The 26,883-nt window shown below is 44.5% G+C and overlaps 1 protein-coding gene across 14 annotated transcripts in view; it reads right to left on the reverse strand.

Annotated features, from left to right (window-relative positions):
* LOC115112075 (diacylglycerol kinase zeta-like) overlaps positions 1–26,883 on the reverse strand; it is a 121,882-nt gene that overhangs the window by 42,638 nt on the left and 52,361 nt on the right. For 5 of the 14 annotated variants that reach the window (XM_029638833.2, XM_029638834.2, XM_029638832.2 and 2 more), the window contains 15 exons: positions 11,681–11,789; positions 11,427–11,522; positions 10,222–10,299; positions 9,866–9,928; positions 9,221–9,277; positions 8,941–9,024; positions 6,125–6,193; positions 5,921–5,992; positions 4,929–5,045; positions 3,353–3,424; positions 2,457–2,552; positions 2,113–2,195; positions 1,722–1,782; positions 1,407–1,520; positions 538–678 (listed from right to left, as the gene is read on the reverse strand). In XM_029638833.2, the coding sequence (XP_029494693.1) occupies positions 538–678; positions 1,407–1,520; positions 1,722–1,782; positions 2,113–2,195; positions 2,457–2,552; positions 3,353–3,424; positions 4,929–5,045; positions 5,921–5,992; positions 6,125–6,193; positions 8,941–9,024; positions 9,221–9,277; positions 9,866–9,928; positions 10,222–10,299; positions 11,427–11,522; positions 11,681–11,789 (1,312 nt within the window). Of the gene's footprint in view, positions 1–537; positions 679–1,406; positions 1,521–1,721; positions 1,783–2,112; positions 2,196–2,456; positions 2,553–3,352; positions 3,425–4,928; positions 5,046–5,920; positions 5,993–6,124; positions 6,194–8,940; positions 9,025–9,220; positions 9,278–9,865; positions 9,929–10,221; positions 10,300–11,426; positions 11,523–11,680; positions 11,790–12,491; positions 16,110–24,865; positions 24,989–26,883 lie in introns of those variants that run through there. The other 9 variants (XM_029638836.2, XM_029638837.2, XM_029638824.2 and 6 more) reach the window with 8 other exon arrangements.

Raw genomic sequence — 26,883 nt, forward strand, 5'->3', positions numbered from 1 at the left:
TCAGAAATCACAAGGTAAAATTTCAACACTAAACCGGAGTGTGCCGCTGAGCCCAACTCCATCCTCAGTCCTACGGTCTTTAGTGTCCCGGACTACCCTCACCGCCATAAAAAAAATAAAACAATAAAACAATAATACATGATGTTTGAGGTCGCAGAGCAGCAACATTGTGCTTCTAATTGATAATACATCTCAACTTTTAGAAGTAACTAACCCTCAAATAATGTAAAGGTCACTGAGGTATTTTGGTGTGTGACCAGCCATGACCCTGTTTACAATAAACTAATTATATTGTGACTTTGTAGAGAGGTTAATTCTCTGGGGCTCAATGAAAGCTCATCACAGTCAAGACCTGATTTACGATGCTATTACAAACACACCATCTGATAGGTAAAGTGCTGGCACTAAGTTAAAATTGGATCAATCCTCATTCCCTGCATCACCCATCAGCACACACACACACCACACCATCATTTGTTGACAGTCCATGACTACAGTGCAGGATCTGGGACGAGAGGTGAGAGGGGGTTTGTTCACCTTGTCGGTCTGCTGCTCATCCCTCTCCTCTGCACCAGCATCCTGGTTGGGCTCCACTACTAGATTCCACCGGTCGAGTTGGACGATGTTCCCATCCTCTACATGAGACAGGATCTTAGACACCGGCTCATCTGTGTAACCCTGGAGAGGGGAGGAATAGAGAAGAAAAAACACCAAGAGCATTAAACACAGTTCATTGTAGAAAGTATCTAGTTCCTCCTGAGATATATAAATTCTTTAAGACATTTTTCAAGCAATAATAAGTGGTTATTGCCATGATTCTGGTGTCCTCTAGAGAGTTAACTGTGCATCTGCATTGCCCAACGACAATGGAAAAACCTGTCTTTGAGGGTGTACACCGTCTACAAAACATTAGGAACACCGGCTCTTTCCATGACATAGACTGACCAGGTGAAAGCTATGATCCCTTATTGATGTCACTTGTTAAATCTACTTCAATCAGTGTAGATGAAGGTTAGGAGACAGGTTAAAGAAGGAATTTTAAGCCTCGAGACAATTGAGGCATGGATTGTGAGTGTGTGCCATTCAGAGTGCACACGTAGACCGCTTTGAGTCAAGAACTGCAATGTCGCATTTTTGTTTTACACTCAACAGTTTCCTGTGTGTATCAAGAATGGTCCACCACCCAAAGGACATCCAGCCAACTTGACACAACTGTGGGAAGCATTGGAGTCAACATGGGCCAGCATCCCTGTGGAGCGCTTTCGACACCTTGTAGAGTCCACGCCACGGCGAATTGAGGCTGTTCCGAGGGCAAAACGGCAGGTGCAACTCAAGTTTAAAGAAAGTGTTCCTAACGTTTTGTAAACTCTGTGTGTATGTTGTCCATATATGATTGAGATACTCACACCACCCCAGTTGAGGGTCCTGGCCAGGTCGTTGCCTGTCCCCAGAGGCAGGATGGCTACTGCAGGCTGGGGGTTCAACTGGAGCTGGTCCAGAGCAGACAGGATCCAGCCCACCTACACACATAGTTCAGGACTTAGATCACTAAGATGGGGTCAAATGCCTTTAAGGGAAAACACCAGACACTGTCCTCTGTTATTTTAATGGTCACAAAAGTCAAGTTTGCTGCTAAAAGAGTTCAGGAACTTCTGTATATTGCTTAAAAAAAAGACCTTGGGCATTGCTGTTGTACAACAAGCCTGTTCCTTCCTACTCACCGTGCCATCACCTCCGCATGCCAGTATCCTCAGGTTATGCACCTTACGGTACATTTCTAACCTTGAAGAGACAGAGCAAAAGACAAAATCAACTTCTAGTTTTCTGGCCCAGTCAGTCCACAGTATCAAGCCTGTTAACGAAGGTCGGAATAATAGCATAGGGTATCCATAGCAAGAACAAAAACAATATCAAAATAATACTTTGGAATTAGAACAAATGATTTTGGTTCAGATACATTCGATGTAATGAGAAGAAGCTCTGCGTCAGGGAGCACAGAGTCACGGAAGAGCTCCAAGACTTACACGTATGATTACGATATTGATGTTTTAAAGGCCAGAGTCAGAAAAAAAAGAAGAAGACTGCACTAGTACAAAAGTTCGGGAAACGTACCCATCCTTGGGTCCTCCCAGACTCAGGTCGAATACTTGGCGGGGGTTCAGGTACCACATGAACGACTGGATAATCTTGGCTCCCTGAAAAATGAGCAGGAGCACAATTACTACCAAGTCCGCACCGTCGTCACAGTAAACAAGCATTTGATTAACTGACTAGTAATATGATTGAGTGAGGTGTGAGCTGCCCTGAGTGGACTGCTGGTAGACTCTTTAAGATGCAGACAGGGTTTCATCTCACAGACGGCTTATAGACCAGTCAGGATTATACCTGTGACTGGTGTTGGCCTCGGTCCACTGGGCCTGCACTGACAGCTCCAGCACAGACAGCACGGCTCTCACCTGATTTCCCCCACTCTTCGGGTTGACAAACACCAACAGCGGCTTCATGAGCTGAGAGGGAATGGGTCTAACTATGAAGGGCTTCCAGCGCGCCTCCTGAACAAAGGAAATAAAGGGATGCATTTAGACAGGTGAAAGATGAGAGACCGATGTACAGTGTTGGTTTCCTAAGGGAAGAACACTAAGCTCTTACTGCTTGGACTGGTGTTTTGCTGGAAACTAATCGTGTCAGACTCGTATAACATTATGCCAAATTAACTCACTAAAATGAAAAGGGCATAGAGCTGATGTTGCATAGATACTTCCTACTCTCTATGAGACACAGTAAGCCAAAGAGTATGTAGTTGTCTAACAGTTGAATTGATCAATACGGCCTCGAGAACTGTGGCTTTGGGGTGATCTGGGGAGTTGGGGTGGGATGGTACCTGGGACTGGCTCCGCCTGAGGCGCTTTAGAGCGCCTTGTCTTTGGAGGGCTGGCTAACCAACGCAAGGCCAGACAAGAGGGAGAATTATTTCTGTACATGCACTTGTCATGTAAATGCAGTAAAGCCAAGGTATTGGACACTGGATGTCGCCAGGAAGTACGTATTGACCAGCACATCCTGTGTCCCTGGCTGGGTTGTGTCAGCAGTGATTTGATAAAGGCCAAGACTGTCTACATCGATAATACCTTGTCATCAGCTTGACATTGTCCTTTTAGTTACCATTTCATAAGTATGTGTTTAATTTGATTTCAATGTAAAAACCAATTCAACAGTTCACAACAGTTGCAGTATAAGAGGAACGATGCCCCTCAGGCTAATCAACAAAGGATGTTTAGTTATGTACGTCTCCTCACAATACAAACGGTAGGAAAGGCCATTTGCGACGGATGAGGTAACAATTCAAACTCACCTCTACTCCCTTTTTGCTGGACTTGCGCTTAAACGAGGTCCGTTTTTTCTTTTTACTCGACTTTAGTGAGGTCTGAAAGAATAACACACGAGGATTAAATGTCACATTGGTATTCCATTTATGTAAGGAACAGCAATTGATCAGCTATAAATAATACAATATAATGTATCATAACTGTTGAATAAATAAATATTTACTAAATATTTCTAAAACTAAAAGCATTATATATGGGACAAATCATTCACTAAATCCCTTAAACCTCAACTAAATCTTGTAATAAATCATGTGGAAATTGAGCAAGCTGAGGTGACTAAACTGCTTGGAGTAACTCTGGATTGTAAAACTGTCATGGTCAAAACATATTGATACAACAGTAGCTAAGATGGGGAAAAGTCTGTCCATAATAAAGCGCTGCTCTACCTTCTTAACAACACCATCAACAAGGCAGGTCCTACAGGCCCTAGTTTGGTCGCACCTGGACTACTGTTCAGTCGTGTTGTCAGGTGCCACAAAAAAGGACTTAAATTGCAATTGATTCAGAACAGGGCAGCACGGCTGGGCCTTGGATGTACACAGAGAGCTAATATTAATAATATTCATGTATTAGTCTCTCCTGACCCAAAGTTGAGGAGAGATTGACTTCATCACTACTTGTATTTATGACATGTATTGACATGTGGAATGCAACGAGCTGGCTGTTTGAACTACTGGCACACAGCTCGGACACCCATGCATACCCCATAAGACATGCCACAAGAGGTCTCTTTACAGTCCCCAAGTCCAGAACAGACTATGGGAGGCGCACAGTACTACATAGAGCCATGACTACATGGAACTCTATTCCACATCAAGTAACTGATGCCAGCAGTAAAATGAGATTTTAAAAAACAAATTAAAAACACCTTATGGAACAGCGGGGACTGTGAAGCAACACAAACATAGGCACAGACGCATGCATACACACACGTACACATGGATTTAGTACTGTAGATATATGGTAACGGTGGAGTAGGGGCCTGAGGGCACACAGTGTGTTGTGAAATCTGATAATATATTGTAATGTTTAAAAAAAAATTGTATAAACTGACTTAATTTTGCTGGACCCCAGGAAGAGTAGCTGCTGCCTTGGCAGTAGGTAATTGGGATCCATAAAAAATACAAAATACAAACACATGGCTTACAGCTCCAAGTAACGGATGACTGCTACCCTCTGTTGGCTTCTCAGTGCAATGGCACCACAAAGTATTTGGGAAAGCATGCCAGTGCACATTGTAAACTCACATGGTGGCAGTGAATATTTGAATTCTTGGAAGTGTATATGTGACTGTGTATTATGTGACTGTGGGGTCTGCAGGTAGCGTAGCGGTTAGAGCATTGGGTCAGTAACCAAAAGGTTGCTGGTTCAAATACCCGAGCAGACAAGGCCGAAAAACCTCTGTGCCTTTGAGCAAAGGCACGTAACCTTAATTTGCTCTGGGGGCACCGTACTACCATGGCTGACCTTGTTTCACCGCACCTATCCGGTATATGTGACAATATACATCAGTTTTTTTTATTTTAATAAAAACATTTCTACCTGAGGTCTGCGGACCCGGAGGATCCAGGTAGAGGGTACGATCACAGAGGCATGGGCACCCAGGGAGCAGGGCTCCTCGATCTGCTGCAGCATGAAGCAGGACACCTTGTTGTGATACTACAGTCGGACGGAGGAAAGGACGGCATCGGTGTGAGCGCAATACACACAGACAACACATCACACACCGACATTCACTTAAAACCACTCAACACAGGCCCTCACCCGACTGTCTCACGTAAACACAGAACATACGTACACCATTACAGAGGGTGAAGCCAGCTACGGTGCACACTCACACAACACATCAGTGATCACGTGCATCCACATCCACTGGAAGTGTCTTCATTCCACACAGACACTCAAACGTCTCACACAAGCATACGTACACACACACCATTATCATCCATAGTTTATAAGACACAGCAGCACTAAGACCATACAGAGGCAGGCATCAGACTCTCTCTGAGAACATAATTGTATCACTCTTTTGTTGCTGATTAATTCCAAATGCAGATGAAGTTCATGATTTACATAAATTCCCTGAAAACAGGCAATAGCACACAACTGTATTAACGGCATTGCACTTTTCATGTAGCCTAATTTTGACTAGCTAATATTAGTAGTAGTAGTAGATTTGATTGGTTTCTCAGTCATAGGCTGAATTTACAATAAACCAATTTCCAATCATAACATCGATCATATATAATTATCAAATAGAGCAGTGGAGATGTCATAATAGGCATAAATCCTAGCGGTCAAACAGGGAAATGGTCCCAATCGTTTTTCCACCATTAATTTATTCCCCATATTGGATTTTAGAAACACTTAATATAAGGACTGTGTTTCGTGTAGGCTTACCCTGGCGTGAAGTTTGGATAAACATGCAAATCTCTCTCAGACAAGGTGACGCTGCTGCAGGATTAAGTTGCTGCGACAATGCTGGTCAAATTAAGATCCTACATCTGTACAGTACAACCAACCTTACAACTTACTGCCTGTTTACACCACGAACAGCTGATGGCCACAATCTCTTTGCTATGAAAGGCAAACTTCTGCTGGAAACCCTGTAGAGAAATTAAATCAGATCTAAGATGTAATGTACCCTCAAGAAGAACATGTTTCATCAGATCATTCATCCTGCAATATAGGGCAATATGGGGCAGAAATGAATGAATTGATATTATAACCATGCTCACCTTCCCGCACTGCCGACACTTCCCATCCTGGCGCCTCCGGTGCACCCAATGGTGCCGCACTACGGTGGGCTGGAAAACCCACGTTCATAAACACATGAATCAACTCACTCACAATTGCCCGATTTTAAAATAGTGTGGTTTCCCTATTTTATCTTCCTCTAGACAATGGTGAGTGAGATTAAGGAAATCTTGTGTTGAGTTTATTGGTTTATAAATTTGCAAATGTCAGAGGTTTGGACAGACACAGTGAACATTATTGTGTATAGGACCCCATAATAAACCCAGTTCTGTGGTAATAATTACTAAGTGTAGTATGCTAACAGAACAGGGCTTCGGGCAGCTGAGTGGAAATGTAAGAAAACTAAACTTCTGGAGGACCCATCATCCTTCCACTCCCTCCTCTCTTTCTTTTCTTCCTTTGTATCCACTGATAAAACCACTTTCTATAACTCTAAATTTCAAGCTTCCACCTCCAACCCTGGGAAACTCTTCTCCACTTTCTCTTCCTTCCTTAATCCTCCACCCCCTCCTCTCTCTCTGCGGATGACTTTGCCAACCACTTTGGAAAAAAAAGGTTGATAACATCTGTTCCCCTTTCACTCAGGCTACTGAGTCCACTGGTCCCACACACAGAACTACCATATGCCTTGATCTCTTTCTCCCCGCTCTCTACAGATGAAATCCTGCGACTAGTGAGGTCCGGACGCCTGACAACATCCCCTTCCTCCAGACCATTTTTGGAGACATTCTCCCATTTCTCACTTTCCTCATTAACCTCATTATCTCATCCCTGACCACTGGCTGAGTCCCCTCTGACTTCAAGATGGCCAGAGTCGCTCCCCTCCTCAAGAAACCAACATTCAACCCCTGATGTCAAAAACTACAGACCGGTATCGTTTCTTTTTTTTCTTTCCAAAACACATGAGCGTGCTGTCTCTGACCAACTCTCTCGTTATCTCTCTCAGAACAATTTTCTTGACCCTAAGCAGTCAGGCTTCAAGGCGGCTCACTCAACTGAGACTGCTTTCCTCTGTGTCACAGACGCTCTCCGCTCTGCCAAAGCTGACTCTCTCTCCTCTGTTCTCATCCTCCTAGATCTACCCATTGCTTTCAACACTATGAACCATCAGATCCTCCTTTCCATCCTCTCAGGGTTGGGCGTCTCAGGAGCTGCATACTCCTGGATTGCATCCTACCTGGCAGGTCACTGCTACCAAGTGGCGTGAAGAGGATTAGTGTTTGCACCACGTGATCTCACTACTGGTGTCCCCCAGGGCTCCGTTCTAGGCCCACTCTTCTTTTCTCTTCACACAAAGTCACTCGGCTCCATCATATCCTCACATGGTCTCTCCTATCATTGCTATGTGGATGACACTCAACTTCTCTTCTCCTTCCTACATGCTGACACCAAGGTGGTGAGAAGCATCTCTGCGTGCCTGTCAGACATCTCAGCCTGGATGTCAGACCACCACCTCAAGCTCAACCTCGACAAAAACGTCTCTTCCTCCCGGGGAAGGCCTGTCCATTTCAAGACCTCTCCATCACGGTTGAGAACTCCATGGTGTCCCCTTCCCAGAGTGCAGAGAACCTTGGCGTGACCCTGGACAACACCTTGGCGTGACCCTGGACAACACCTTGGCGTGACCCTGGACAACACCTTGGCGTTCTCTGCAAACATCAAAGCAGTGACTCGCTCCTGCAGGTTTATGCTCTACAACATCTGTAACGGCCCTAATCGAGGCACTTGTCATCTCCCGTCTAGACTACTGCAACTCTCCCCGCTTTGCCATCCAACCCCTGCAAATTATCCAGAATGCTGCAGCCCGCTTGGTGTCCAACCTTTGTAAGTCCTCACATGTCATCCTGCTCCTCCTCACACTCTAATGGCTTCCAGTCGAAGCTCGCAACTTCAAGACCCTGGTGCCTGCCTACGGAGCAGCAAGGGGAACTGCACCTCTTTATCTTCAGACTATGTTTAAAGCCGAACTCCCAACCCGAGCACTCTGTTCTGCCACCTCTGGTCTCTTGGCCCTCCCACCACTACGGGAGGGCAGCTTAGGCCAGTCAAAGCTCTTCTGTCTTGGCATTCCAATGATGGAACAAACTTCCCCTTAAAGTCAGAACAGCGTAGTCCCTACCCATCTTTAGAAAATGTCTGAAACCATACCCCTTTGAAGAGTATCTTAAATAACTCTCACGTCGCCTCTGACACCCCCTTCTCCCCCCAAAAAACACACACACACAAAAAAAACGTATTGTCCCACCAGCACTGACGGCTGGTAAATACTTTGTTGAGGGAAAATGTACTTGATACGTGATATGTCATTGTCTCTTAGTTCGCTACTATGGCCTATTTATTGCCTTGCCTCCTTACTCCATTTGCACACACTGTATATAGATTTTTCTATTGGGTTATTGACTATACTTTTGTTTATCCCACGTGTAACTCTGTGTTGTTTTTTGTCGCTCTGCTTTGCTTTATCTTGGCCAGGTCACAGTTGTAAATGAGAACTTGTTCTCAACTGGCCTACCTGGTTAAATAAAGATGGAAATCAAATATAGCTATCTTAAGGTGAATGCACTAATTGTAAGTTGCTCTGGATAAGAGCGTCTGCTAAAATGACAAAAATGTCTAAATGCAAATGTTTGATGAGGGAATTTTAACCAGGGAACCCAAAGATAGCTCTGGAGGACCATAGGCCTTAGGGGTTACCCAGTCTTTATACTCATTAAACTAGTCAGGCATTACTCTCCTACTGCCCCCATAACTGTGGCTTTGGATTGGGGTGATCTGGGGAGTTAGGGTGGGATGGTACCTGGGACTGGCTCAGGAAAGGGGTGGCCATGCAGTTAGCCATCCGCCTGTGGCACTTTAGAGCGCCTTGTCTTTGGAGGACTGGCTAAGGTCAAAGGTCAAGAGAGAAGGTCAAAGGGCAAAAGGGAAGCAGGGCCAGGAGGAGAGGGAGGGGTTACAGAGATAGACAGACACATAGAATGACAAGACAAAGGAGGATGAAAAAGTTGTGAAAATAAAGTATGAGTATGAGTATCATGATCATGCTGATCAGATGTAAATGACCGTTTTTTGGCACTTACCTCTCGTATATTCCTAGACCCCGATTCCCTGAATGACGGTTTACACCTAAAGTTTATCTATGGCGTGGAGAAAACAAATGGTTTAAAACATTGATTTATTTGGTTTGTCGTCGTTTCAAAATGTTAGAAAACCCCCTGCACCAAAATAAAATGCTGAGTCAGTAATCCAAAACGGCCAACAGGAGAGGTTTCAGGTTAAACTGAACATGCTGAAGTTCTTGTTCACCTAGAAGTACAGTACTTACTGAAAAGGGAAACCTGAGACGCAATATGTGTTACTATGTCAGTGACACAATCAGCTCTTCACCTTCACCTCCACCGTAAAACAGCATCAGATAAAGTATAAACGATAGATATAAACAAACTCTCAGATTAGAAGAGTTGTGGGAACAAGTTAAAGAAATTGAAACCAACTCGGCAACTAAACATTTCTAGGAAAGAGCGACCCAATCTATTCGACTACCAATCAAAGTAGGCCAATTTTGGAAAGAAACTTTGATTATCCAGAGAATGGCCCAATCAGAGTGCAGCATTGGAAGGTTAGGTCAATGGGTCAGGTAGTGTAGTGAGATAGGGTCAGAGAAGGAGTATGATCTAGCACTAGTTATATCCCATAGCAGCCTGAGAGAGGTCAGAGTGTCTCACTCTAAAGTTGGGGTCTTCGATAAGCAGGCTGGCTTCATTTGGAATAGCCTTGGTGTCGAATAACTGGAGAGGAGCAGGATGGGTTAGGTTGGCAGGCTACCATTTCAATCTCATCTTGCTTGATGTGATGGAAACATTTTGTCTCCTTGACAGACAACATCTGAAAATGCTGATATTACGGTATTTCCGGGATTCAACATTTGCAACTCATTAGGTCTTGGTATTCAGGCTGTTAACAAATTTCACAACTTTGGTGATACATCATGTATTAACATCTATCTGCTACCAGGTGAAAGCACAGTTCGCTGGAAGAAAAGTTTGTGAAGCATTTGTTGGGAAAATGGCTTGAAACGTACCTTTTCTAGCTGCTCTATGCAGATTGTGTGAACCACTATCTTGCAGGCTGCACACTTTTTCCGGGCTACGGATTTTTGCTGTGGTGACAAGAGATGAGAGTGAGAGAGTATTATTTAATGACCCTTCTCGTAATGAAACAACTTTATTTAACTCGATAATTCAGGGCACAAGCATAAACGTAGATAGACCGCTCTAATGCCTCAAAGCCAGTTTTAGCATAGGCAGTGCCATCGAAGACTTCCCCCATTTTAAAGTAGTCAACTTGGTGGAACTGCCTATGGGTTATGGAATAATCCCATAATTCCATCAAAGACCTCAGGAGGGATCAGCCAAATGCATTATACACCTGAGCAAACATTCCTTAACTGCAGGTGGCAGTAAGTTACAAACATTGGTTTTATACCTGTTCAGACAACACACTCCAGGTGGCAGTATCCACCTTTGACTACTTTAAAATTAAGAAAGCTCTCAATGGCGTGGCCGATGTTGTCACAGAAGACATATGGCACAGATGCAAAGAAGGGCACTCTGTCTACCTCTATGGGTGCAACACCCTCAAGATGGCAGCACCACTTCTTCGGTGAAGTGTGTTATGGTTATGTGGACACCAGAGGGAGCCTCTACACAAGGGGTGTCAAACTCATTCCACCGAGAGTCTACGGTCGAGTGTCTAACCAAAAACCAGCAGACACTTTGTCATGAGTTTGACACCCCTGGTATACAGCATTGCATAACATTCATTTTGCATGTCACACACTGTGGCTATCAGAACTAAATATCATAAAAATAATGCAATCAAAACATACTTCTGCATCATCTGGAAGGAAACCAAAAAGATTGGGCTCGTTTTACCGGTTCTCTTCCTAGTTGGCCACTTTTTATTATCCCATCAGTTTTCCAAAACAAGGAAGAGACCGTGTTTGTGTTCATAACATGGCACCATCTCATACTGTAATGTTTACAGTTGCAGAGAGCTATTGAGCTATACAATCGGCATTCTCTGGAAGTGTACAGTATGTTACCGGGTGGAATAAATCTGGACAGTATCATCCACTGACGGATGAAAAACAGTGTGACAAGGAGTTTTAGGGTTTCACTACAAATACTTCTCCTCTAATGAGTTCATTCCTCCCTTCCTCTCACAGCATCTGTGGCTTTGCAATGTCGGGCTGGGCCAGGGGTAGCTGCACACAAACCCACTCACCAGTGTCTTGGCGACGCAGTGCTGCTCTCCGACGTAACAGAAGTCCCCAGAGACATTGGTCTCAAACCAGATGTGCTCCCCATACAGGGCGTTCTCCTGGAGGAAAAGGCAGAGTCTATTAAATACACCCTTTTTTTTACCCTGACAAATAGGAATCTCAGCTCATAGAATCCACTACCAAACAGTATCTCTGGATAAATAAATGATGAGGTAACAAAAAATGATCTATAAGCTGGGCCAGAGGCTACACTTACGGTCCAGTCACAGCTGCTCCGGATCTCCCTGTCTGGGTCAAACTTGGCCAGGGCTGAGGCACTGGGCTGGGCAGACAGGTGCTGTAGACCCGATTTAGCGATGGCCTTCCTGAAAAGACACAGACACAACACCTTTGAATGATTGCCATAACATCATTGAGATGACACTCCCAGTGTGATACGGCATCACAACACCAGTAAACTCAAGTGCCTAATGGTAAACCCACTCTTCACTGATGAAAAAAAGGTAGGCCCTGATCAAAGAGAGAGGTTTAGCACACATGATGAATAATGAAATGGTACATCTGACGCCATGCAATATACAGCTTTTGAAGTGGTTGCTGATGTGCAGTCAGGTACAGATTATGTCTAGGTGGGTATTTGACAGGTTTGTGTGACTGAGACCCTGCATGAAAGGTGCTGTAGGAGTCACTCAACAAAAATCCTAGCTTACATGTCAGCAACACAAAAGATCAGCAGAGTTAAGTGTAAAATATGAAAGATTTTGCAGTTACATACTGCAGCAGGTTTAGACACAACCACTTGTTTAACTGACATCGACACTTTAGTGCTGGTATGGCTGGACAGGCAGGAATGGCCAGTGACTTTGGCATGCATTTCCCCCTTTTATTGTTCGGATAAAACAAATAGTGTGGTCTAAAACATGCGCTGTGGATACAGACATTTTCTGTGTGTATTCTGCCATAGATGCCCCCCTCCCCTACACACACACACACACACACACACACACACACACACACACACACACACACTGCCTGTAACCCAGGCGAACGTAGGGGGGTCTACATACGAGACGAACCCACTCCAAGTCTCCAGGCGGGGGTCATAGTAGATGCCCTGCAGGGGGCTGAGGGACTCCCTGCGGCCTCTGGGTTTCCAGCAGGCGGAACAGTTCCTATATAGGGAACGGGAGGAGTGGCAGGCCACTATAGAGCTCCTGCGGCTGGGCGGGTGGCCTAGCCTGCCTGGCCAGGCGCTGTTGGAGATGGTGGAAGGCCTCCGTAACTGGCTGGAGTGTCGATAACGCCCGTGCACACTGTAGACCGCCCTGCTACGGTGCACCGCCTCTGCCGGCAGCAGCTGGGAGGAGTTACGGCGCAGGCAGCGCAGGGCGCGGCTCAGGGGCCGGGGCTGGATGTTCTCCATCGTTAAGGCTGCCATACTATGAGCCTGATTCCAGTCCTCCCACGTCCTCTCTCCCTCTGGATATGATGATGATGATGCCGCAGTCCCCTCTCGTTCACTCCCGCTGCCCTCTGACCTGGTGCTACTCTCTCTCTGACTGCAGCTGTCCCCCTCTGACTCGGAGCAGCACGAGGAGGGACAGCTCTCAGTGTCCTCTCCTGACGCCCCCTCACCGCCCTGCGCCTCTGGTGCCCCCTTCTGCTGCTCCTCACTCATCTGGACCAGGCTGGCCAGCAGCATGGAGGGCCCCAGCAGGTGGGTGTCGATGGTTCGGAGCTTGCCGGCTTGCCGGCGGCGGACAGAGAAGCGGGGGTTGACACAGGCCACGGTGGTGCTAGAACGACGCCTGGTGTAGTATCTGGTCCTCACTAGCTTCCCGCCTCCATAACAACAGTGCCCCCCCTGCACCTCGCTGGAGTGCCTGCGTTGTTGGTGAGCAGCGCAGGCCAAGCCCACACTGGAGAATCTACGGCCCACATAACCTGATGGCAGGCCAACACTGGAGTGTCTTCGTTGGGCTTGAGCCGTCGGCGACAGGCCTACACTGGATCTTCTGTGTCCGACAGGACCTGTGAATGGGAGTCCCACACTAGAGCGTCTACGTTGGACCAGGCCAGCAGAGGGCAGTCCTACACTGGAGCGCCGGCGAGCCTTGCTTGTGGGCACTGCCACGCCAGGCCGTTTGTGTCGGGATTGCCCAGCCCCTTTCAGTCTAAAGTGCCGGCGGAAAAAGGTGTCCATGACAACCCACAGCTTCTGGGTCCCCTTTTCACTGTCCCTCTGCAGTGGCTGTTGGTACGAAAAATCAGTCTGTAAGCAAAACCTTCAAAACGGTACACAATCCACTATCCAACTGTTATCAATAAGGATACAGTACTGTTCTTTTCACCCCTGTGTGGAAAAGTTGAAAGTGAAATGTCTGAACTCGTATACTGCTGCCAGAGAAGGTAAAGCACACGAGACTAATCTGCGCCTAGACGCTCAAAGAGCAACGTCAATTGTCTGACTAGTGATACTGTCAGTAACCGAATCAGCTTACAAAGGGACATTCGACAACGCATCTAGAGCGATAACAGTTCCGTTCTCCAGTACAAGCAACGTGACCAGCCGCCCCGGTTCAATAACTAACCACCTGTAACGCTATACCTCGGTAGTGTTCTGTCTGGTGAAAGTAGAGCCGAGTCCAGGTCACCTATCACACGACAGCCATTGTGACGCCCCTACGGCACAAAGCCAGAGGATATATTTAGCAACTGCCTTTAATATTCTGTTCAATCACCTCATCAGATACGCCACTTGACAGAACCAAAGAATGTGTCATTATCCATGAACCTCAACTTCATACAAAGCATTTCCCTCTGCCAACAATGAAAGGGAAGGGTGGATATCAACTTCATAAAAGGAAGTCATTGTTCTGATCATCTTTACTTCGATATCACAATCTGAATTGTGAATTCATAAACCATTGACTACACAGTTGCGATGTAGAGACGTGGGGCAAGGCTCAGGCAACCTCCACAGGATGCCAAGCTGTTGTATTACTGATCTCAGACCATCATAAATCACCCAGAGCCTCCTCCTTTGATTACATACAGACTGATACAGATACTCTTCACAGGAAGTGACATGTGTATAAGCAGTGGAGGTGCTCAGCGGCATTAGCCTGTCAACGCTTTGATTCAAGCTGAAGACGAGCTCCAACACCGGAGACAAGGTGTCTTCTCACATCCTGTGCCAGGCAGCAAATGCTAACAACAAACGAAGAAGATAGGTGAAGTATTTATGACAGAGAGATCCTAGGCCCCCTTGTCAATGAAGTGTTGAGGATGAAGTATAGTGGACGGAAAGGCCAATTTCCCCTTTGAAATATTATACATGTCACGGATATTCTCGCTTCGCTCCATCTCTCTTGTGATGAAGGCTGGTTGTGGAGGAGAAACCGCCAAAGGAGCCTTTGATCCTTCTCATCTCTTATTCTATTCATTAGACGTTCAAAAAAATAAAATAAGGTAATAATAAAAATGGCAAGAGGGTGGTGCGGGTGGGGTGAGGTGGGATGTGGAGGGGAGAGAAGCACGACCGAGGCAGGGGATAAAAGTACCACGCAGAGCAGAGATTGTTTCCGCCACACAAGCATCATTAATCCCATCTGTCATGCAGCATGAAGAGAGACAATGAGAGAAGACCTAGTGAGAAATTGATCAACGTCAGTCTCAGATGATTCAAACATTTTCTTAAACCCACAGGTCTTACAGCGGCAGTGTATAAGGCACATTATTGGTTACTCATAGGAGGGTTTTTACACATACAGCGCCTATCCAGACCCGTTGACCTTTTCCACATGGTTAGGTTACAGCCTTATTCTAAGATGTATTAAACTGTTTTTTTCCCTTTATCAATCCACACACAATACCCCATAATGACAACGCAAAAAAACAGGTTTTAAGAAATGTTTGCTAATTGATATTTATTGAAGCACCTTTGGCAGCGATTAAAGCCTCAAGTCTTTTTATTTTAGAATAAGGCTAAATCAAGGGGTCTGAATACTATCCGAAGGCAATGTATATGCAGAGAGACATGGACTTTTATTTACTTACTCTCTCTATTGTACAGAGATATTTAGTTCACCATAAGTGAGCAGGACTGAGGCCTATTAGCTTGATGTCACCTGACGGTGTACTGTAGCTGTCAGATTCATTTTTTTTATAACAAAGGTCCAATGCAGCAGTTTCTATCTCAAATCATTTCTGGGGTCACAATTAAGTACCTTACTGTGATTGTTTTCAAGTAAAATGTCAAAAAGAAACAAAAATAGCTTCTTAGCAAGAGCAAATTCTCAAACAATAATTCTGCTAGGACTGTCTGGGAGTGGTCTGAAATTTAAAACTAGCTGTTGACAGAGAGGTTTGGATCTCGCTTTCTGATTGGTATATTAACTAATTTACTGCCTGGTATGTTACCAGGCAGGCCAAAACTGCATCCCATCAAAACATCTCAGGCGGTCTTTTCAAACAGCTCTTACACTAAAAGGGCATTATCATTATTTAACCAACCTCATAGTGTGTAAATACTGTACAAACAAAACATAGGAAAACACATTTTTGACTGCACTACAAATATGATGAAAGTCCATACTGAAAAACCTTTCGGGAATCCAGCACAAGAGGGATGCTGAGGGTTTCTGGCTCTAATATGAACCATCTCTTCAGTGTGTATTCCCAGCCTGGGTTTCCCACCCCCACACCCACCCCTGGAGCATTCTGAGAGTCAGGGTCAAAGGTCATCTGGCCGAGGCCTCAAGCATATGTGTCTGCATTCGCGTACAGTAGCGTTTAAATCATAGATCAGGAAAATGCGACAGTCTTTCAAAACAGAACCACAGACAAGGTCTTTGCCACTTGTTGACTTAACCGGCTATAGAATCTATGATAAATGTAATCACACTCCTGTCCAGTTCTTGAATGTTTCCATCTAGAAATGGTGACTTATGTTTATTACTATCCCTAGGTAGTCACAATATACTGTACGGTAGCCAACAGGTCCATTTAGCAAACCCCTAAAGGTGGCTATGATTAAACTCAGTCAGTATCACTGTATCAACTCTATGGCTAAGATAAGCTCGAAACACAAGCTCGCAAGTCCCTAGATTGATCATCCCCCCCCCCCCCTCCTGCATACTAACTCTATGAAGAGTTAAATACTGACTGTTTGATTGACAGATAGATAACAAGGTTATGGAAATAGACTGGTTACCCCCCAAATATAAGATCAACACATCAACGTTAGACTCTCCAGGCCTACATCCTCTCAAATATGTGCATTTAGCATAATTTACGTGCGTCACAGTGAGCGCATGCTGTGCATTAACTCAATAGATTCCTCGTTTAGAACTGCTTAAAAGCATTGGGTTTTTCTATGGCACAACACTGTCACGACGGTCAGTCCATGCACTCCCAAACAAATCAATTTGAAATACAATGCTCACGGAAATAAAACACACAATACCATACACACACGTAACAAAAATACATAAACACAGACAGGTCTACACACTCCCTCACACACACATTCCTGTTTGTATTATGGCCTCCATTCCTGACAGATCAATTAGTCACAAGCCCCTCCCATTGCCTGATACGGATCGGGATTAACAAAACGTAGACCGACCCAGCATCAGCTGTTACAAAACTCCCTCTAATACCTAGCAAGTCGAACGGAGGAAGGCTCCCGAGATGCGTAGTGGTCTAAGGAATCGCATCGCAGTGCTAGCAGTGCTAGCTGTCGAGTCCAGGCTCTGTCGCAGCCGGCCGCGACCGGGAGACCCATGAGGCAGCGCACAATTGGCCCAGCGTCGTCCGGGTTAGGGGAGTGTTTGGCCGACAGGCATGTCCTTGTCCCATCGCGCACTAGCGACTCCTGTGGCGGGCCGGGTGCAGTGTACTCTGACACAGTTGCCAGGTGCACAGTGTTTCCTCCGACACATCGGTGCGGCTGGTTTCCGGGTTAAGCGGGCATTGTGTCGGCCTGGTTGGGTTGTTTTTTGGAGGATGCACGGCTCTCGACCTCTACCGAGTCCGTACGGGAGTTGCAGCGATGAGACAAGACTGTAAATACCGATTGGATAGCATAAAATTGGGGATTGGGGAAACGTGTTCTCTGGAGTGATGAATCACGCTTCACCGTAGATGTCAGGAGAACGCTACCTGCATAGTGCCAACTGTAAAGTTTGGTGGAGGAGGAATAATGGTCTGGGGCTGTTTTTCATGGTTCGGGCTAGGCCCCTTAGTTCCAATGAAGGGAAATCTTAATGCTACAACATACAATGACATTCTAGATGATACTGTGCTTCCAACTTTGTGACAACAGTTTGGGGAAGGCCCTTTCCTTGTTTCAGCATGACAATGCCTCCGCGCACAAAGCGAGGGCCATACAGAAATGGTTTGTCGATATTGGTGTGGAAGAACTTGACTGGCCTGCACAGAGCCCTGACCTCAACCCCATCAAACACCGTTGGGATTAATAGGAATGCCTACTGCGAGCCAGTTCTAATCGCCCACATCAGTGCCCGACGTCACTAATGCTTGAGGCTGAATGGAAGCAAGTCCCCGCAGCAATGTTCCAACATCTAGTGGAAAGCCTTCCCAGAAGAGTGGAGGCTGTTATAGCAGCAAAGGGGGGGACCAACTCCATACTAATACCCATGATTTTGGAATGAGATGTTCGACGATCACGTAGTGTATATGATGTGGGACAGGAAGAGTACTGGGCTATTTATAGCACCCCCTCTGTTTATATCCTCCCGGCTGCTCTCTCACTGCTGCTGGCTTCCGCCCGCTGCATCCCGCTAGGCCCCACATGTACACGTCACAGATAAGAGTCAAAAGAGACTACCTCCTGCTATGCCTCACAGATAGAGCGGGGGAGAGTGTGTGTGCACCAGTGAGAGAGAACGGGTGGGGAGAGGAAGAGAGAGACAGAAATACTTCTCCCTCCTAGACCATAGACCAGGGCTCTCCAACCCTGTGCTGGAGTGCTACCGTCCTGTAGGTTTTTCACTCCAACCCTAATATAGCACACCTGATTTCTAATAATTAGCTGGTTGTGAAGCTGAATCAAGTTAGTTACAACTAGGGTTTGAGTGTTAACCTACAGGAGGGTAAGCTCCCCATGCCTGCTGGTTTGAGGCATTAAGCCCACCAGCTTATCAACCCAGTCCGAGCTGGGTAACCACAGCAACCTGTTCCCCTAGATTACTGAGGCGTGCTCCAATGAGGGCGGTGTCATGGAGCCATCATTCAGGTCAATGTGCCTGGGTTAGGCGTGGGCATCAGGCCAAGTGTGTGCACCCACTACCCCCGGCCCCTGATCGATCTGGACTTCCTGGTCTGTTAAATGCATTAATACCACAGGGGCAAATGTAAATGAGATCGACAGTACCGGATTCTAGCAAAGCATCATGCCTCAAACCAAGCTGCATCAAGACTAGCTGCATATTTTTTTTGTTGCCTTTACCTCCCTTATCTCACCTCATTTGCTCACATCGTATATAGAATTATTTTTCCCTACTGTATTATTGACTGTATGTCTGTTTTACTCCATGTGTAACTCTGTGTTGTTGTATTGCGTTGAACTGCTTTGCTTTATCTTGTCCAGGTCGCAATAGTAAATGAGAACTTGTTCTCAACTTGCCTACCTGGTTAAATAAAGGTTAAATAAAAAATTTAAAAATAAATCTAAGGGGACTACCTGTGTGGCCAAGGATGAGTGTAATCACATCTACTGTTGTACTGTCAATGTTTTGGCTTTGTTACGACCCTGAGTAGAGTGATGTGATTTGAACAGGGGGTTTTGATAAGCTTGCCGCTGTGACACATTCACATGCCTTAGGATTTACCCTTTCACCCAAAGCAGCTGAAAGTGATTAGTTGTCCCATTAAGGTTCCGCAAATGCAGGAGTTAATCACCAAATCATTGACAAACAAAATGTACACTAATCCATTCAATGTACCCTCAGATAGAAGTAGGCTAAACGTGAACCGTACGTATCCTAAGTACATATAGGCACTGAAATGTTTAGGGGGGGGGGGGGTATATTTTGTTCCTTTCTCACGTTTTAATATGTCGCAAAACGGATTAACCATTTTGCAGTAACGGTCACAATTCTGAAAAGTCACTCTCACATGGTAGCTCTCAAATGTCCCTGCAAAGCAGCAGTACGGTGCAGTATGCGAGCGGTGCTCAGTGTGAGCCTGAGCCATGTTGACAGTATGGTGTGAGAGAATGGAGTCGAGAGGGAGTGTCAGTAAAAAGCAATTAGGTTACCAGTGGACCTGAGAAACAGAGGAGGACTTGTTTTTGTTTCCATTCGGAGTTAAGGACCTTAGGCCTCGAGCCCAGCCTTCAGCCACTGTTTTACAGAAAGAAAACCTATTCAACCTGCAAATGAAGTCACTGCGCTGTGAGCCCAACGTTGAGTCAGAATGTCTTACTCTTAGCAATTAGTCGATTATTGACTTTCCTTTCTGCGGAGGAGAAGTTGTATGCGACAGCAGAGACAAAGAGTTGAGCTGTTATTCGGTTGGATCCTCCATGGGAAAAGGAAAGTGAGGTGGGGTCACAGCCAGCAAATACCACCACTGGAAAATATCACCATAACTAGCCTATTAAATATTTACATGTAAAACATACAAAAAGGTCAGTAGGAATAAATAGCCACGGAGCTCGTGTCCTTCAAAATCGCATAGTGCGTGATAATAGCGGCTGTCAAGAATGAAGCCTTAATGCTGCTGCTCTCGGTTTGGTAAACACTCCAATGTTATATGAGGATAATGGAGCTCACGGCACGGCCATCAAATTTATACTTTTCCTTCCACTGTAAGCAAAAGTAAATGTCACCATCTTGGCACGTCTGTGGATACATCTCCCTTAGATCCTCTGAAGGCACTTGTATTGATGATGAATCCCCCTGTGTAGAGGCTTGGACGTGTCCTAGAAAGTCTCTGGGGAAAATGCCTAATCTGGACTGCGTTAACTCTCCCAGGCTAGGTCGTCCTCTAGGACAGTGTCAAATAACTAAGCTACCCTTATATAATGGATGTGCAGTGAACTGAAATGTTGCCTGAAGGTCTGTTAACAGATATGGAGTGGAATAATTCACAGATTGCAAAAAAAGGATTCTTTGTGGGCTGATTTCACAAACATAGAGCTCTGTGCACTACATGTCTTCTCTCTCCATCCCTATATAGGTCTGTCTCCTCTCTCTCTCCCTCCCTTTAACATAAACATCCATTCATTGAGCTTCAGCACAACACTACAGGGCTGGCTGGCGCAGCCTGATGGGAGCTCAGAGAGCACACCATTTCCACAGCCATGTCAACATAGCTAGCACGGCGAATAGCACCGGCTACAGTCATTTATGGAGGGGAAATTCAATCGCTCATCTGTAGGAGAGGGAAACTGAGGTTTCTCACAGACTGGACAGAATGGGCAGACAGACTGGACCAGAGACCCTTTGGTCCAGGATCAGATCAGAAGCCTGGTCTGGTCCATAATCCTTTCCCCATTACTGTGGTGTCACTCAGCACAGGACAACACAGGTCCCCCTGATCAATGGCTCAAGGCAGGAGCTTGCACTACAACAGCAGTATCAGTATCAGTGATGGTGATGGTTGTTGTTATCCCCCTCTCTCTAGTTTAATAGTCAGTCAGTTTGCCTATACACCGGGTGTACAAAACACTAGGAACACCTGCTCTTTCCATGACATAAGACTGACCAGGTGAATGTTATGATCCCTTATTGATGTCACTTATTAACTTGACTTCAAATCGGTATAGATGAAGGGGAGGAGAGTTAGAGTAGGGTTTTTAAGCCAATTTAAGCCAATTAAGACAATTGAGACATGGATTGTGTCCGTGTGCCATTCAGAGGGTGAATGGGCAAGACAAAATAGTTAAGTGCCTTTGAACGGGGTTTGGTAGTAGGTGCCAGGCGAACCAGTTTGAGTGTGTCAAGAACTGCAATGCTGCTATGTTTTTCTTTGCTCAACAGTTTCCTGTGTATCAAGAATGACGCACCACCCAAAGGACATCCAGCCAACTTGACACAACTGTGGGAAGCTTGGAGACAACATGGGCCAGCATCCCTGTGGAACGCTTTCGGCACCTTGTAGTCCATGCCCTGACGAATTGAGGCTGTTCTGGCGGTTAAAAGGGGTGCAATTAGGAAGGTGTTCCTAATTGTATGTACACTCAGTGTATTTATCTGATGTTAAGGCATTCCTATTGGTTGGTTGAATTTACACATCAATAAGGTGTTATGCCATGCTAATAAGGTGTTATGTCATGCTTGCAGATGGGGGGAGATTGCAAACATCAATTCTTCCCAGCCTGATATTGTTATGTAAGCAGTAGGTCACGTTCTGAAATACTGTATACCATTTTCATATTTACAATGTGTATGCGTTCACTATGTACATGTCCTGATATGTGTATATATACAAGTACCAGTCAAAAGTTGACACACCTACTCATTCAAAGGTTTTACTTTTAAAAAACAACTATTTTCTACATTGTAGAATAATAGTGAAGACATCAAAACTATGAACTAACATATGGAATCATGTAGTAACCAAAAAAGTGTTAAACAAATCAAAATACATGTTATATTTTAGATTCTTCAAAGTACGTAAGCTTATTAAATATCAGTGATACTATCAAGAGCGGTGTGCGGATTCCTTTTTCCTTCATCTTGTTCAACTGTTGCCATGCACCTGCAAAAATGATTGCTCAGATGTGCGAGTGCCTTTTGAATTTTAGATTCTTCAAAGTAGACACCCTTTGCCTTGATGACAGCTTTGCACACTCTTTGAATTCTTTCAACCAGCTTCATGAGAAATGCTTTTCCAACATTCTTGAAGGAGTTTCCACATGTGCTGAGCACTTGTTGGCTGCTTTTCCTTCACTCTGCGGTCCAACTCATCCCAAACCATCTCAATTGGGTTGAGGTCGGGTGATTGTGGAGGCCAGGTTATTTGACACAGCACTCCATGACTCTCCTTCTTGGTCAAATAGCCCTTACACAGGCTGGAGGTGGGTTTTGGGTCATTGTCCTGTTCAAAAACAAGTGATGTTGATAAGGGCAAACCAGATGGGATGGTGTATCATTGCAGAATGCTGTGGTAGCCATGCTGGTTAAGTGTGCCTTGAATTCTAAATACATCACTGATAATGTCATCAGCAAAGCATACCCCACACTATCACACCTCCTCCTCCATGCTTCACGGTGGGAACCACATATACGGAGATCATCCGTTCACCTACTCTGCGTCTCACAAAGACACGGCCGTTGGAATCAAAAATCTCAAATTTGGATTAATCAGACCAAAGGACAGATTTCCACCGGCCTAATGTCCATTGCTCAGGTTTCTTGGCCCAAGCAAGTTATTGGTGTCCTTTAGTAGTGGTTTCTTTGCAGCAATTCGACCATGAAGGTCTGATTCAAGCAGTCTCCTCTGTGAACAGTTTATGTTGAGATGTGTCTGTTACTTGAACTCTGTGAGGCATTTACTTGGGCTACTTCCTCTGCAGCAGAGGTAACTCTGGGTCTTCCTTTCCTGTGGCGGTCCTCATGAGAGCCAGCTTCATCATAGCAACTGAAGAAACTTTCAAAGTGTTCTGGATTGACTGACCTTCATGTCTTAAAGTAATGATGGACTGTTGTTTCTCTTTGCTTATTTGAGCTGATCTTGCCATAATATGGACTTGGTCTTTTACCAAATCGGGCTATCTTCTGTATACCACCACTACCTTGTCACAACACAACAGATTGGCTCAAACGCATTAAAGGAAAGAAATTCCACAAATTCACTTAAAAAAAGGCACACCTGTTAATTGAAACGCATTCCAGATGACTACCTCATGAAGCTGGTTGAGAGAATACCAAGAGTGTGCAAAGATGTCATCAAGGCAAAGGGTGGCTACTTTTACGAATCTCAAATGTAAAATATATGTTGATTTGTTTAACACTTTTTTGGTTACTACATGACATATGTGCTATCTCATAGTTTTGATGTCTTCACTATTATTCTGCAAAAAACCCTGGAATGCGTACTGTAGGTGTGTCCAAACTTTTGACTGGTACTGTATATTGATGTTGTCCTATGTATCTGCATGCTTGATGACATCATGGCTATGTTCATTACACGGACTCTACTCTTTAACAACCACTGTGGGCTGCAGTTCTAAAACACTGGTCTTTCCCACCTTGCTCCATGCCCAAACAAACGCACAATTAGTCAAGAGAACATTGTGTCACTTACATTTTCCATATGATTACCATAATGTTGTAATTCGAGTGTAACCTATCAGCAAATAATTTCTCTTTTACAATACTCTTTTTTTCCCAAGACATTTCCCCAATGTTGTGTACACTACTCTACAACTGTTCTAGGGTAGCCTACATTACACTCGTATTCACATACCTTATGGCGTAACCCTAAAATGAGCATCATGAGGTACAACTGTTGCCTGAAAGAGGCCCATTGGGCTCCCCTGGTCTGCTGATCAGTCAGCGTGGCGGAAACAATGTCACTACAAGTCCAAGGTTGTCTCTGTCTGTTATCGAACCCTACACAGCCAAACTGATAGGGGCTCCTGGGAAAAGGCACAACAGATCTCTCGCCTAATACTGTCCAGAGAAAGCAAGATCTACTCCAGCACAGCACAACCAGATATAGTTTGTTTTCAACTTGTATGATTGGTCAATTGTATGGTTGGTCAATTCTTCGGAACTCACTTCATGAAAAACAAATATGGTTTGTGTAATGCACAAAACCCCTCTGTCTTGACAGGGTGTAGTTTAAAACAAACAACACGAATAGAAAACACTAGATAACCCCTTACATGACAGCCAAATGCATTTTTCCCTCTGAGTACAGTGTCATTTCATTATGAGTAAACTAAGACATTTTAGTGTGCCCTTTTTCAAATATACAACAACAGGTACAAGTACACATCGTCTCGACTACAACTCACAAAGAAGAAGGCACAACGGAACAGTTGTTCCTACTCTGGCAGTATTTCCTACGCGTTTCTCAGAAAATACACATTAAATCCCTGTGTATTGTAGAGAACCTCCCAAAACATTCAAGAGTGACGGATAGAGCGAGTGACACCCTTCAAAAAGAGCACCATCAGACAGCTTTATCATGAGTTCAAACACCTTTTTTTTTATGCCACCGCAATGCCTCTGTTCCATCAACAAAACACTTCTCTGGCAGCGCACAGCCTCGCGTGGAAAATCAAACAGCAGATTAGCTGCTACGCTATATCCACAGTGCACACAACCAACTGAAGCCCGCAAAGGGGCAAAAAGATACAGCACTGCATCCTGAAATAGTATAAGTATATAACAACATAATATCTGGCAAGAACACAGCACACGCAAGTCAATTGAAAAATACTCATGACTCAAAATACAACCTGATTGGAAGCAGGTAAACAACCATCCACGCCTCTCCCCAGTTTGTCTAACTTTTAGTCCATGTGTGACGGAGCGAGAGGGAAAGAGAAAGAGAGAAAGAGAGTGAGCGACAACAGAGCGGTTCATGTGGAGGGAGAATGTGTGTGTCACAGCCAGGCAGACTTGGAGGGGGAGTGTCGGGCAGGGGGGGGTGAACGGTTACACTAAAATAACTCTGGTAATAGAGCACACTTCCTTGATGAGCCGTTTACTTGAGTGTTCATGCTCTCTCATACATACGTAAACTGAATGCACAGACACACACAACACACACACACACACACACACACACACACACACAGGATTTAATTTAGCTTTAAAGAGCGACTGCCTTTAAAAAGCAACGAATACCTTTGAAAACAGCTTGTGTGGTATCGATATGAGTTAGAAACAGTTATTCTAGCGTCAAAATTGATTACAAAGTATAAATAGGATCATTTCGGTCATAAAGTCAGTCTTGTCTAAAACTGAGATTGGAACATCTGTGTGTCACAATGGGTAAATGAAGGTTGGATTTTGATTTAATGATGTCCATTTGCCCACTAACATGGGGTGAACAGCCGCGGTGATTGCTCTCTATCCAATAACTATGACAGTGAGACAAACCTGCCCAGCAATTATGACTTTGTTTACATTAAGATAAGACATCACAAAAATAAAATCTTGAGAAATACTGCACCGAACACCTTAGTTTGATGTAAAATTACGCAACCTAAACATCCTCGGAAAACGTAATAACAGATTTCTTGAGTTATCTTACATTCATTCTGGGGATTTTGAAGAAGTGAAATAGGCTCGAGCGTCTACAGTGTCTCATGTGGGACAAACATCATTTACCAAATGCGGAATCGGTCAGGAAACACACCTCCAAGACTGAAATCAAATGAGCAACAGAAAAACACGTGCCAACTGGCGTGTTCAGCGACTCTTTAATACAATGTATTAGGGTGATTAACCCTTCTGCCTCTCTGTCGGTCACTCTCTAGGGTAAATCCATTCAAGTTCTCTCTCCATTTGGTCTGAACGAAACCTTCCATATATACAGTAGTTGCCAATTGTAGAAGTGCACAAGAGATAAAGGTGCTCAAAACTGACCTATTTTGCATATCCCACCATACCATGAGACAAGCATGTCTTCATCACTGGAAAAGAGAAACGGTCGATATTGATTTCATTTAAAAGCTTACAAACAGGGTTGTCAAACTATTTTATAATTTCTGGAGAGAAAACAAATCATGAATTTAGATTATTTTTCATATTCACATACCGTACCAGTCAGAAGTTTGGACACCTACTCATTGAAGGGTTTGGTTTTTCTATATTTTTACTGTCATCAAGGCAAAGGGTGGCTACTTTGAAGAATTTCAAATATATTTTGATTTGTTTAACACTTTCTTGGTTACTACATGATTCCATGTGTGTTATTTCATAGTTTTGATTTCTTCACTATTATTCTACAATGTAGAAAATAGTCAAAATAAAGAAAAACCCTGGAATGAGTAGGTGGGTCTAAACTTTCGAATGGTACTGTATGTTGTAGCTTAGACCCTGTTTTACATCATCTTAGGTTTTTGTGTTGTGCCTGCCATTGGTTGAGACACCACATGCTCTTGAATACAGGGTGGGTGTCATGTTTTGGCTGATAAACATTTCAACTTTCAAATGGTACCACCAGACTGGACCATTGACCCTTTGGTCCTGCATCAGATCAGAAGCCTTGCCTGGTCCATAACCTTTCCATAAAATAATTTCCCCTATACAAATGGTACCACCAAGAGATGTTTTAAAATATACTGTCAATCCTCCATAGGAAATCTATTGAAATCATAGAAATATAGATCATAGAATAGACATGACCATTAATGTTGATATTCAACAATGGGTGGACCGGCGGTCATCTTTGTGTTAGTAATTAGAAGTTACAATTTCAATTCAATTAAAATTTCAATGGTGTACCAGCTAAATTCCTGTTGTCTGA

The sequence above is a fragment of the Oncorhynchus nerka genome, linkage group LG27 (genome assembly GCF_034236695.1).
Source record: "Oncorhynchus nerka isolate Pitt River linkage group LG27, Oner_Uvic_2.0, whole genome shotgun sequence".
Classification (NCBI taxonomy): domain Eukaryota; kingdom Metazoa; phylum Chordata; class Actinopteri; order Salmoniformes; family Salmonidae; genus Oncorhynchus; species Oncorhynchus nerka.